General features: G+C 42.6%; 1 protein-coding gene across 1 annotated transcript in view; it reads left to right on the top strand.

Annotated features, from left to right (window-relative positions):
* Positions 1-9,537, top strand: part of LRP4 (LDL receptor related protein 4) — a gene marked incomplete at its 5' end in the record, with an annotated part of 53,583 nt that extends 44,046 nt beyond the window's left edge. Inside the window, one exon of the mRNA XM_089675918.1 lies at positions 8,446-9,537. Coding sequence (XP_089532044.1) covers positions 8,446-8,778 — 333 coding nt within the window. The remainder of the gene's footprint in view (positions 1-8,445) is intronic.
* Positions 9,538-11,310: the final 1,773 nt, after the last annotated feature.

An 11,310-nucleotide genomic window follows, 5' to 3' on the forward strand; every position in this document is an offset into this window, starting at 1 on the left:
TAGCTGTAAGTCGTGAGTATGAAAGGATTTAGCGCCATGTGTGCCCCCTCCATAGAAGGCATCATTTAGGATGTTAAAGCTGAACTCCAGACAGATATAAAACATACAATATAATGCTTTTTTTTTTTTTTTTTTTTTTTTTAAATGTAAGCCATTTAAGTCCCTGAAATTGACCTGGTATCCGCCTCTGGCTGTCCCTACAGCTGGGCTGGAGCTTGAGAGGAAGAAGCAGCACAAGAAGCCAATCTATTAATGTGCTGACACAGAGCATGCCAATGGTGACAGGTGAGCTCATCACTGTGCTGCTTCCCCTTTCACAGCCCAGTCATGCTGTTGCAGAACATCCTGGGCTCAGAGGAAGTGGGTTGAATGATGTTGGCTATTGGACCAAGGGCATCTTGAGGCAGAAAAAAGTAGTGTAGAGTAGAGCTCTGGATTGAAAGTGATTTTTTTTTTTTTTTTTTTTTTTTTTTTTTAATTTAGTTTAATTTTTTATTTGGTTTGGAGTTCTGTTTGATTAAATGCTAGTGCAAACAAGCTATTTTTTTTTTTTTTTTTTAAGATTTTCGAACCAATCCCAATGATTTTATGCTGCAGTCTTATGAATATATAATAACTGTAACTGAGAACAACAGGTGTATGAAAATTAAAGAGCAGAATAGAGGTAGTGTCGTTACTACACAGAGCAATCAATTAGGTATCCTCATTCTTTGGGCAACAAAACCGGTTCTGACTTCTGACAGCCCCACTTTTGCTCCATTTAATATTTCCATCCCCACCCAGATTTTGATGTTTGCAGCTTCCTCGTGTCAGTAGTATGGTCATAGGGCAATGAGTGGGCATCATCACATTTAAGTCTTTTCTGTTATCACCCAGTGCCTGAAAGCTAGTAAGCCTGACAGCATTGTAAAGTGTAATAAAGCTGGATTGGCTCAGAGTGCATAACCTACCTTTTAGTCTCTGTTGTGCAGAATATTATAGGAATGATAGTAAGAAAGATTTTAAGTAATTATGCTAGGAATATTTGAAAACCTATTTAAAGTGGAATTAAATCCTGCAATACTTCTTCCTCTTAAGCAAGCAACATCCACAAGTTTCCTCACCAACACTGACCTCTTTCACCTGGTTCAGAACATAGAAATGCCAAAAGGTGCTTCAAACCAAAGACCCGTCAAAGAGTCCAAGATAATTTGAATCACTACTTTATTAAGTCCTTTAAAAACAGTTGACACGTTTCAGGGGCAATGTCACTACCCTTCATCAGGGCTGAACAAAGGATCATAGGATAAAAATCAGATGAACTCAAACAGTGACCCCAGAGATCTATGTGAGTCAGTATTAAACACTCTTTCTGGAATAACCATGTTACAGCCCAGAACTTTCCTCTAGTTTGCCCCAAGTTCAGCCATCTTGATTTGGCTGGGCCGGAAGGATGGAACTCTCATGCATGTGGGAGTTTGTTCATTCTGGCACTGAAGCATGCCTAGAATGTACACTGAGCTGTGCATGCACATATCCTTGTACATTCTAAAGCGTCTTGGGAGGAGGAAGGTATGAAGCCTTTATTGCAGAAGAGACCTAGTATATCTCTTCTGGAATTAAATCCTCCCTGCCTTCAGGTTTTTCATATCAGATCGAAGTTGTATTATTGGGGGGAGACCGGTTTTGTTTGCCTGGGGTTCCCTCTTAAAGTGGCTGTAAACCCTTACATATACCCAGTGAGGTGACAGTTTTCATGTCATGCACAAAGAGGAAACTAATCCTCCTACATAAGTTGTACCTCTTTATCTGTAGCACTCTTCTCTACAGCATTCTAAAACACACAAATCAAAGGCTATTTCTCGGCTCCAGGAAGTAGGGAACAGAATCTGACTTTGCATAATGCTAAAGCAATGAAAGGATAACTAATTGTAATCTGAGACCTGAGGGAGGGAAAGGACCCCCCTATATGTGGAAACACCCTCTTTATGATGGGATTTTTATGGCACAAACAAAGCAAAAAATGTTAAATTCATCAAAATTTGTAAAACCATCCTATATTAAACACAGAATGTATTAATATTTCCAGACATAAAAAACGTGGCGGTTATACGTTGCAATTTTCTGTTACAATGAATGTTCAGGCAGGAAAGATGGAATACGGATCATGAAATAGCACTTGACGTGTCTGGAAATGATAGAGTATCTCTTCCTCAGACGTGCTTAAATAGGACATGATACCTATGATATAGATACACAAGTAGGATCATATCACTGTAATACATCGATTCCCAATTTCTTTTACAAATATATAAAGAAGCGCTTCCATAACCCAACATGGGACAAAGGATAGAAGGCCGCCACTTGTTATAAAACCAAAAGTCGTATATGTAGCCACTGTGCCTCAAATCCTCCCAGATAGGTGTTGGGAAAAGGGAAGCACGCTGCCCTTGTTGCCTTAAAGAGTGGCACCCCAAGGGCACCAGCAGAGGGATAGGCAAATGTTTAAAAAATTCAGATTGATCTCTAAAAAAAAACACATTAATAATAGTAAAAGGAGTAGTTGGCTGACAACCTGACACCCCCCCCCCCCCCTATACAGTCCCATAGGGAAACATACACAGCTGAGACTGTCACTGTGTGTTGGGGAGCTGACATCTCTGGTTGTTGGGATAGCCTGTCAGAAGTGACTAATGGCAGAAAGCAGAGGAAAGAGGAGACAAGTCACACTAGGTGCTTTGGATTGAAGCTGGTACACACTATAGACAAATATGCTCTGTTCATTTGTAATTTCTGAAGTTTACAACCACTTTAAATCGACACAAGTACCCATTAAAGCCTCTGATGCAGGTGCAAAGGCTAGGCTGGTGTGAAGATAAAGTAGATGTGTGTATTTGCCTTTTTGTCCTGATGTCAGCAGTTCAGCATGTGTGGAGTAATGAGAGAATGTGTTGCTGTGGATTACTGCACACTCTTGCTGTTTGCACCATGTTTTTTCACAAGTCCGTGTATTGCCTTGTTTGAAACCACTGACTCACTATGACTTTTCTGGCATCTTTGGAGTGTTGTCACCTGACCGATTCTTGTCACACTGTCTCATCCACTGCAGCACTCTGTCCCTTCTGACAGTCTCTCTCCTTTCCTGTTCTGAGTCCTCTCCCTACCTGCAGGTATTGGTTGTTGCTGCATGTGAGTGACTGCCCATTAAGTCCCACTCTCATTGCTTTTGAAATGTGTGTCCCCACTTCCCGCTTTGGGTATGTTTTCCAGCTGCAACAAGCCCTTGGGTATCATCAAGTTCCTATCCTGTTAACATGGCTGACTTACCATTTATCGCAGTCGGTCTCATTGGCCTAATATGGCTGATACATGGGGCAGAAGGCGTCCCAACACTTGTAAAGCACAGACGTTTAGTTCTTTGTAGGAAACAAATAGTATAGCCTACAGCATCTCTATCAGGGGGTTGAAAACAAGAAAAGGTGGGTGTGGAGTCTTATGTCCGCCAGTCATGGAGTATTGGTTGGGTTTGAAATCCTCAAACCCAACCAATGCTCCATGACTGGCGGACATGCAGTATCCTGTAAAAGTAGCTTTGTACTTTTCAAGAGAGTGAAGGTTCCCTGGAAAGTAGAGTTGTGGGTGCTGCCGCTATCCAACACTTTGGGGTTTCTCATATAGAATATCCCCTGCTGCAGTTCCATCCTCCAATCGCTGTCACTACAGGACTCAGCAATGTTTCAAGGGCTGCAGAAAGGTACCAGCATATGGTTGAAGACCTATGCCTCGCTCACACAGACGTACTATAGCGTACACCTGTGCAAGGTCTGTGTTCACCCCCCCATGGGGATGCACAGGTGTTCTGTCCAGGTAGTCCCATTCATGACAGTTCAAACGTAGTTGCTGCATGGACGCAACCGCTGCTCCTAATTTGTCAGCCGTGTTGGTGCGCAGTTCGAATGCAGATAGTGTGAATTTGGGAATTTGCACCTGCAGACATCAAATTGGGAGCATCAGCTATGTCCGTGCAACCACTACATCCCAACTGACATGAAGAGGATTGCCTGCACAGGGATGCACGAAACCCCTGTGTATCCTCATGTGGGTAAACGTGGCCCTTGCATAGGTGTTCGCTGTGGTACATCTGTGTGAACGAGGCCTTAGGCATCCCACCCTCCCAGAGGTGTTGAATGCTGAAAGGTCTGATGAAGCTGTAGCACTAGAATGGGGGGGATGGGGATAAAAGACACAGCCTGGTGGAAATAATACCTCTTCTATTGCATGGACCTGCCTTTGTTACAAAACAGATTGGGTCGTTTAAGAGTTAAGCTGACCGTACATGGCTCAAATTTTTATGGATTGCTGCAAATCAATCAAAATTTGAGCCATAGGTGGCCCTGCGGACACCAACCAGTTTGACAAATTTCCATTAAGAAATCAAAAGAAATCTGTAGAAACAAAGTCATCTGGATAGTGATTTCAGCCAACCAGCTATGTTGAATATACAACCGCTGACAGCAGGAGATTCGTCCATCCAGGCTATTTAGTATAGATGGGGGAGGGCTCTATGGACTTTATTTGTGTATGGCCAGGATCATTAATAGGTTCAAGTAAGGGGTTAGGTCAAGGGGTAAGTTTGGGTCAGCTGAGTGTGATAAACATATTTTTCAGGTTAGTCAGGTGTGCTGATTTTTTTTTTTGCCGGTAAAAGTGCCACACCACTTTTATTGCAAAAAAAGTATGCAAGATGGGCAGTTGAATCCATCACCATTGAGATGTGTTCATGCGCAAGTATAATTTTTTATTGGCCTTTCCATGGCCCAAGCATAAGATATACATATACCTATGATGTTCTTCATATGGCACACCCAGCTTGCATGCTTGCCAAATGTAAGAATGAGGAAGAGAGTAGAGGGTTAGTCAATGCAAGCAATACACTCTGCAAGAGGAATCTATGGGACCATGTAAATAAAAAAAAAAATAAAAATCTAGTACTACGTAAATCCTTTCACGGAGTAAAGGCACAAGCCAATTTGGTTCCTTGAAAGCCTGGATCATTTTCCGTTTCTGTTTTATCTCATACAAGGGTCTGTGAGGCATCTGGAAAACATATTACAATGAGCTGCCAAGGATATCCCTTTTGGAATCTGGGTCCTCTTTTCTAACTGTGTGAGCATGTGGTATACTTATCAAACATAAGCTCAATTTGCTGTTGATTTTCTGCAGACTCGATGGTCATGTGTATCACTTGTCTCTGTGCTAATGTATCAGTTCTTGACCATAGAAGTATAACTGTAAAAATAAAATGGAAACCATTAAGTGAGGTTCACAATATTCACATTTCCCATTGTGGGAAAACCATCAGGCTTATGTAACCAGGTGGTATAAAGGGCAGAAACTATGTGCAATGTATTGTAATTTTCAGCAACCAATATAATTCCGATTGACAGACATGGAATACTCATTGGTTGCTTTTAGTCAGCACACTTTGCTTTGGCAATGATCACCGGGACAAATAAAGGGTTCAATCTCCCCAATGGGGACACAAACAACAATTAAAATTTCACAGAGGGCCCAACCCTTCCCCAGTCTATTTAAAATTTGAAAGTAGAGTTCCCGGCTTTCCTTTCACTTTCAATAGTAGGTTTTGGCCAAGCTGGCCCAAACCAACTCTTTCCATTACAGAATGATGTGGCGACTGCGTGTGCTTTAATATACTGAAGTAAAGCTAGCTATGTACAATAAGTGGTGCAATGTTTCAGAGCAGTACAGGCAGCTTCCCATCTGCTGCTGAAATTCAAGAGTCAGGCTGAGTTCTTCTCTGCTATTCAGGATAAGCCTTGTATTTTTATTAATGAATACAAAGCTTCTTTTGATTGGCCCACGTGGAGAGGCAGATGGATGATTTCACAATTTCCTCCTTGTGGCAGAGTAGACAGCACAGACTGACAGTCACGTCTCACTGCTCAGAGTGGCAAGGAAAACTGAGCGATCGGCGGAGCTTGATCACTCAGTTCTCAGCCTTAGAGCTGGAGGGGGACATATGCAGCATCGGATTGATGTTGCGTCCACCTAGGTAAGTATGAGTAAAAAAAAAACTACTTTAACATTCAGTTAACCTTTGCACTGTTGGATGGGGGGCTACTACAAGGGTCTCTTTGTCAAATTTTTGGAGTTTGGGCTTTAAAGAATAAATTCACCCCCTGTAACATGTTACACCCATATTTACAGTCTGACCAGCATCCTGGTAATTCACAAACAGTACCTGAATCTGAGTAACTCTCTGTACAGGGATAGGGACAGACCGCTCTCAGCAGCTTCTGCAGGAACCTGAAATTGCACCTGCGAATCACTGTTCGTGGGTGCAATTCTCTCCAAGTTCAACTGTAAAATAAATAAATAAAAATATTAAATGCACATTTTTTCTTCTTAAAAAAAAATAAATAAATAAATTCACATTGTTTTGAACGGTGAACCTATCCTTTAATTTGAAAAGCGCTCACCATTTGCTGCCATTGGCTAAGGATGATGGCCCAACAGCAATGACAGCTTCCCGCAATCTCAGCAAGAGATCTGATGTCAGTAGATAATTCTATACATTTCCTAGTCTGCAGGCAAGCAAACTTTTTCTAGCCCTAAATGGCTGATCTGCAAGTTGTCATGCTCCTCTCTGATCCACACATGCTCCTTTATCAGATGTGAATGATCATTTGTGCCTTTGTGTGGGTAGCTTTACATCTGTGGTTTCTCTTGTTGAGCTCTCAGCACATTATGCTTTTGTGTCCATTTTCTGCATTTGGTTGTGACTTTTCTTTACTGCTGACCAAGAAAAAAATGTCTTCATTTGTCACACTCTTCTTGGGCTGCAACGTTGCTATACGGTCTTTACAATGGAACTCCAGGAATAAGACAATCTACCTTTGCAGTGCAAGCGTAATTGAACCCTTTGCAGTGCCCCTCACGTCCCCACACTGCAAGGGTTCAATGGGATGAATAGATCGGGTGTAATACTTACCCTTTCCTGCAGTCTCCAGTGCTGTTCTTTTGCCTAAAGTTGCAGGCTGTGTAGTCCCTTGGCATCGTCATAGTGCACGGCTATTAAAGTGGTAGTAAATGTTCTCCATTATTTTGTTTTTAATAGGGCTACTGCAGGTTTGTGCCATATTGTGGTTGTATGTACTACATTGGCACTTCCATCTATGCCTGGTTTTCCTTCTGGGTTCGCACTCTCAGGCCGTTTGAATGATTGTGATGACGTCACTCTAACGCATGTGCACAGGAGTCACTATCTTGGCACAGTACTTGCTGCACTACTTGTGCCCTGAATGAAGAGCGTACTACGCATGCGCAGTGACATATTCAGCTGGAGCCGATGGCTCTGCAGGTTTAGTAGATAATCACAATACAGTACTTACATTTTTTATTTTGCCCTACAGGTAAGCATATAGTAAGTCTAAGTTTATCACCACTTTAACCCTGCACTGTACATGGTGGAAGTGAGCATGCAACTACTACCCAAAGTGCCTTAGCGGAGTAGCAGCACTGGAGCAGTCTCATTATTATTATTATAATACAGGATTTATATATCGCCAACAGTTTGCTCAGCGCTTTACAGTATAACGGGAGACAATACAGCAACAATACAGTTCAATACAAGAGGGAAAGGAGGGTCCTGCTCCTTGGAGCTTACAATCTAAGAGGGAGGGGCTAGTGGTACAAAAGGTAATAACTGTGGGGGATGGAGTGGTAGGAGGAGTAGAAGATTCCATTATTAGCTGAAGGCAGGATAGGCTTCCCTGAAGAGATAGGTATTCAGAGATCGCCTAAAAGTAAGCAGAGTAGGCGATAGTCTGATAAATTGGGGTAGAGAGTTCTAGAGGATGGGGGGAAGCTCTGGAGAAGTCCTGGAGACGAGCATGGGAGGAGGAGACTAGAGAGCAGGAGGTCGTGCGAGGAGCGGAGAGGACGGTTTGGGTGATATTTGGAGACAAGATCGGTGATGTAATTTGGGGCAGAGTTATAAATGGCTTTATATGTTATTGTTAATGTTTTGAATTTTATCCATTGGGCAGTGGGAAGCCAGTGGAGGGATTGGCAGAGAGGGATGGCAGATACGGAATGGTTAGTAAGGTGGATGAGTCTGGCAGCAGCATTCATGATAGACTGAAGAGGGGATAGCCTGCGATGAGGTCGGCCAATGAGGAGGGAGTTACAATAGTCAAGGCGAGAGATAACAAGGGAGTGAATAAGTCTCATGGATGCACAAAATTTGCAGTTATTAGGCAAGTAATGCACCTGATCTCTGCACCCCCCCGACTTCACAAACAGGCAGAGGGGAAGTCCACTGCGGAGGTAGAATTGTCCAATTCCCAGAGTTTGGCTTTAACATTGTTGGTTTCTCTACACCGCACTTCGGTGGGTGCACTGCATTGGTCACCCCAACCACCTAATGTCTACTTCCCGTTACAGGCTGTTTCTGACAACGGCTTCACCAAGGAGAAGATCAGAATCTTGGAGGGTTTCGGTTTACTGTCTGGGGATGAAAGCGAATGGGATGACCTCAAGCAGGTGAAGCCATCCCGAGCCAGCATCCTTCGGGACCACGTGTGCATTAAGACGGACACTGTGTCTTTACAAGCCAGCACCGCCTCGCTCGACCTGACTGAAACGCAACAGCTGCTACAGGAAGAGCAGTCAGAGACGGGCAGTGTCACACTGCCACCAAGCCCCGAACGTCGGGTCTCTTTACCGGATACCGGCTGGAGAGGGAAGCACATGCCTGCCACCGAGAGTGAAGTGTGAGGGACAAGAGGACATGTAAGAGGCGCAGGTGGTGTACCCTCCTGCCCAGTATTACTAATAAGGGGTCTCTATATCTTCCTTGATGATCTGGCTTCCTTACCCTTGGACAAAACTGGACATTTCAAAGGTTGCTGACCGTTTACGCTCAATTGGATTCTCTGTGCTTTTATTGGTACACGTTCTCCTGTGTGTCACGTTTTTAGCTGCTGTCGTCATCTCATAAAGCGAAGAGAAGTGACTCCACAAGCTGACCTTGTTCACGTATCGGTGGCATACCATACTCTTCAGCTACATCACTTTCCTAGGTACGGACTAAGAACATTCAATGTTCAACAAAGAAGAATTGATAGCTAATGATTTACAGGCGCCAATGGAACTGCCTTGTGTTACTGATGTGGATGTTCATTTGGAGTGGATACATAATGACTGATGTATACCAGCCTGCAGTATCTGTGCCAAGACATCAAAGAATAATGACTAACTCAATGCTCACACTCCTCTCATGTTACCTTCTCAATGTCCATAGCCCTGCAGGCCCTGGATGGGTTCAGCACTGATTCGTGAGGCGTTAAAAAAAAAAGAATTCTAATTTTTATACTAAGCCGGAGCAAAAAAAACTGTCCGCAGCGAGTTGTTTATTTTATAATTTTTTTTTTTTTTTAACAAGGATTTCTGGATATGTTTTTTTTTTTTCTATTTTATTTAACCAATGTATTTTAGACTTGTTGTGATAACTTAATATAAAAATAGATTTTCGTAGTTTGGTCTCATTTTTGTCTTTTGGATTTAGATACATATTTTGGTTGCTACCCTACAATGCAAGTCAGAAAACTGGAGTGGGAATTCAATTTTATCCAGTATCAGTCATTCTAAAATAGTTCATTTGGACCAAACTGGTGCAAATGAATGATTACCTTCACTAACAAGTGCAGCTATAGGTGCGGTGTAGCATCAGCTCCATACAGTATACAATGCTGGGTTCTAGCAGCAGGACGGGGACTTCCCATTCCACTCCTGGAACAAAAATCAAGTCTGGCTGAGTTCATAGGAAGCTTTCTATTTTCTGAACGAGTACAAGGGCTTCCTTTGACTGGTTGAGGTGGAGTGGCGGGCAGGTGACATCACGATCGCCACCTCAGCCAATCAGAGGCAGCCTTGTATTCACTCATAAAATACAAGGCTTCCTGGGAGTGGCCTGACCTAAATTTCTTCTGGGAGCTGATGCTACATGCTGTTTATATAGCACTCACAGCAGGCGCATCTGTTATTGAAGGTAACTTACTAGTCCTTGCTGTGGTGGCTGCAGTTGTTTTTTTTTTTTTTTCTCTTCAAACTTCTTTTCTTTTTCACCTGGTAATCCTGTAAATAACACACTTTTTTTCCTGATTGGCTACATCACTCCTCCACTGTATCTATGGAAGGAGTCATGATTGTCACCCAAGGATTCTTTCTTCCTGGACTACAAACACCTCCATATCTCTTCATCACTATTACATGGGTAGCAGAGCAATTGGTGGTTTACAGAAGATAGCTAGAAAGGAAGATATTGTCAGAAATGCAATGTCCTTGTTACTTCCTGTGAGCTTCACTGAAGAATATCAACCATTATATTCTTCATTCGCTGAAAATAGAAAACCAAGGCAGCCACCACATCTAAGAACTGTAAGCTTCAAGGTATTACATTGTTGTTCTTGGGTTTAGTTCTCCTTTAGCTGTCCCATGTTGGGTCCCTGGGCAGGCTGATGTAAACAAACATGCATCTGGTAACATCCTTTTATCGAAGATCCATCGTGCTTATTACTGAAAAACATGGCAGAGGACGCAGACCACTTGCCCATAAGCTAACATGGAGCTTACTTTCAGATCCACCTGAAGAACAGATAAATGGATCTGATCAGACGGTCTGTTGAAAGCACCTTTATTAATCCTTTGATGTATATTGCTCTTTGAAAACCATGATATAATAAAGATGCAGTGGCCCTTTAAAAAGCCCCCTTTTTTCTGATTAAAAGCTATATATAATAGAACACTTCAGACTGGCCAAGTTAGGTTAGTTCTTGGAAAGAAAACCCCAGCTTTAAAGTCCTTTTCACACTCAGAAATCATGATGACATCATTGAGCATCACTCATGTGCCATGTTTCTATGGAGAAAATATCATCCCACTAGGACAGTAAATATATTGGGACTATAGGACACCTCCACTCTCCTCTCCATAATATAGGGGGAGTTTTGTAGTTCAGGGATAAACCTGGGTAGAAAGATAAAACTACTTGAGATAAAACTGCAGAGGGAAAAGGCCAGTTTATTTTACTTTGGATGCTTCAATCAACACTTCACTATTTTCTAATATAACAGTAGAAGCGGTGCAACCCATGACACCAACGATGCGGCACTATTCCTCCCCCTAAGAAAAATGTTTACTCCAACTGATGCTAGAAAAAAAAAAAAACACTCCCACTGGCCACAGTCTGACCCCCCCCCCCTAAAGTCTGAAGAACAATAAACCGGCCCCTTGTTTTGAAAGTTTTGG

Source organism: Staurois parvus, unplaced genomic scaffold, assembly GCF_062004578.1.
Source record: "Staurois parvus isolate SC_StPar_1 unplaced genomic scaffold, SC_StPar_1.0 ptg000159l, whole genome shotgun sequence".
In the NCBI taxonomy this organism is placed as follows: Eukaryota; Metazoa; Chordata; class Amphibia; order Anura; family Ranidae; genus Staurois; species Staurois parvus.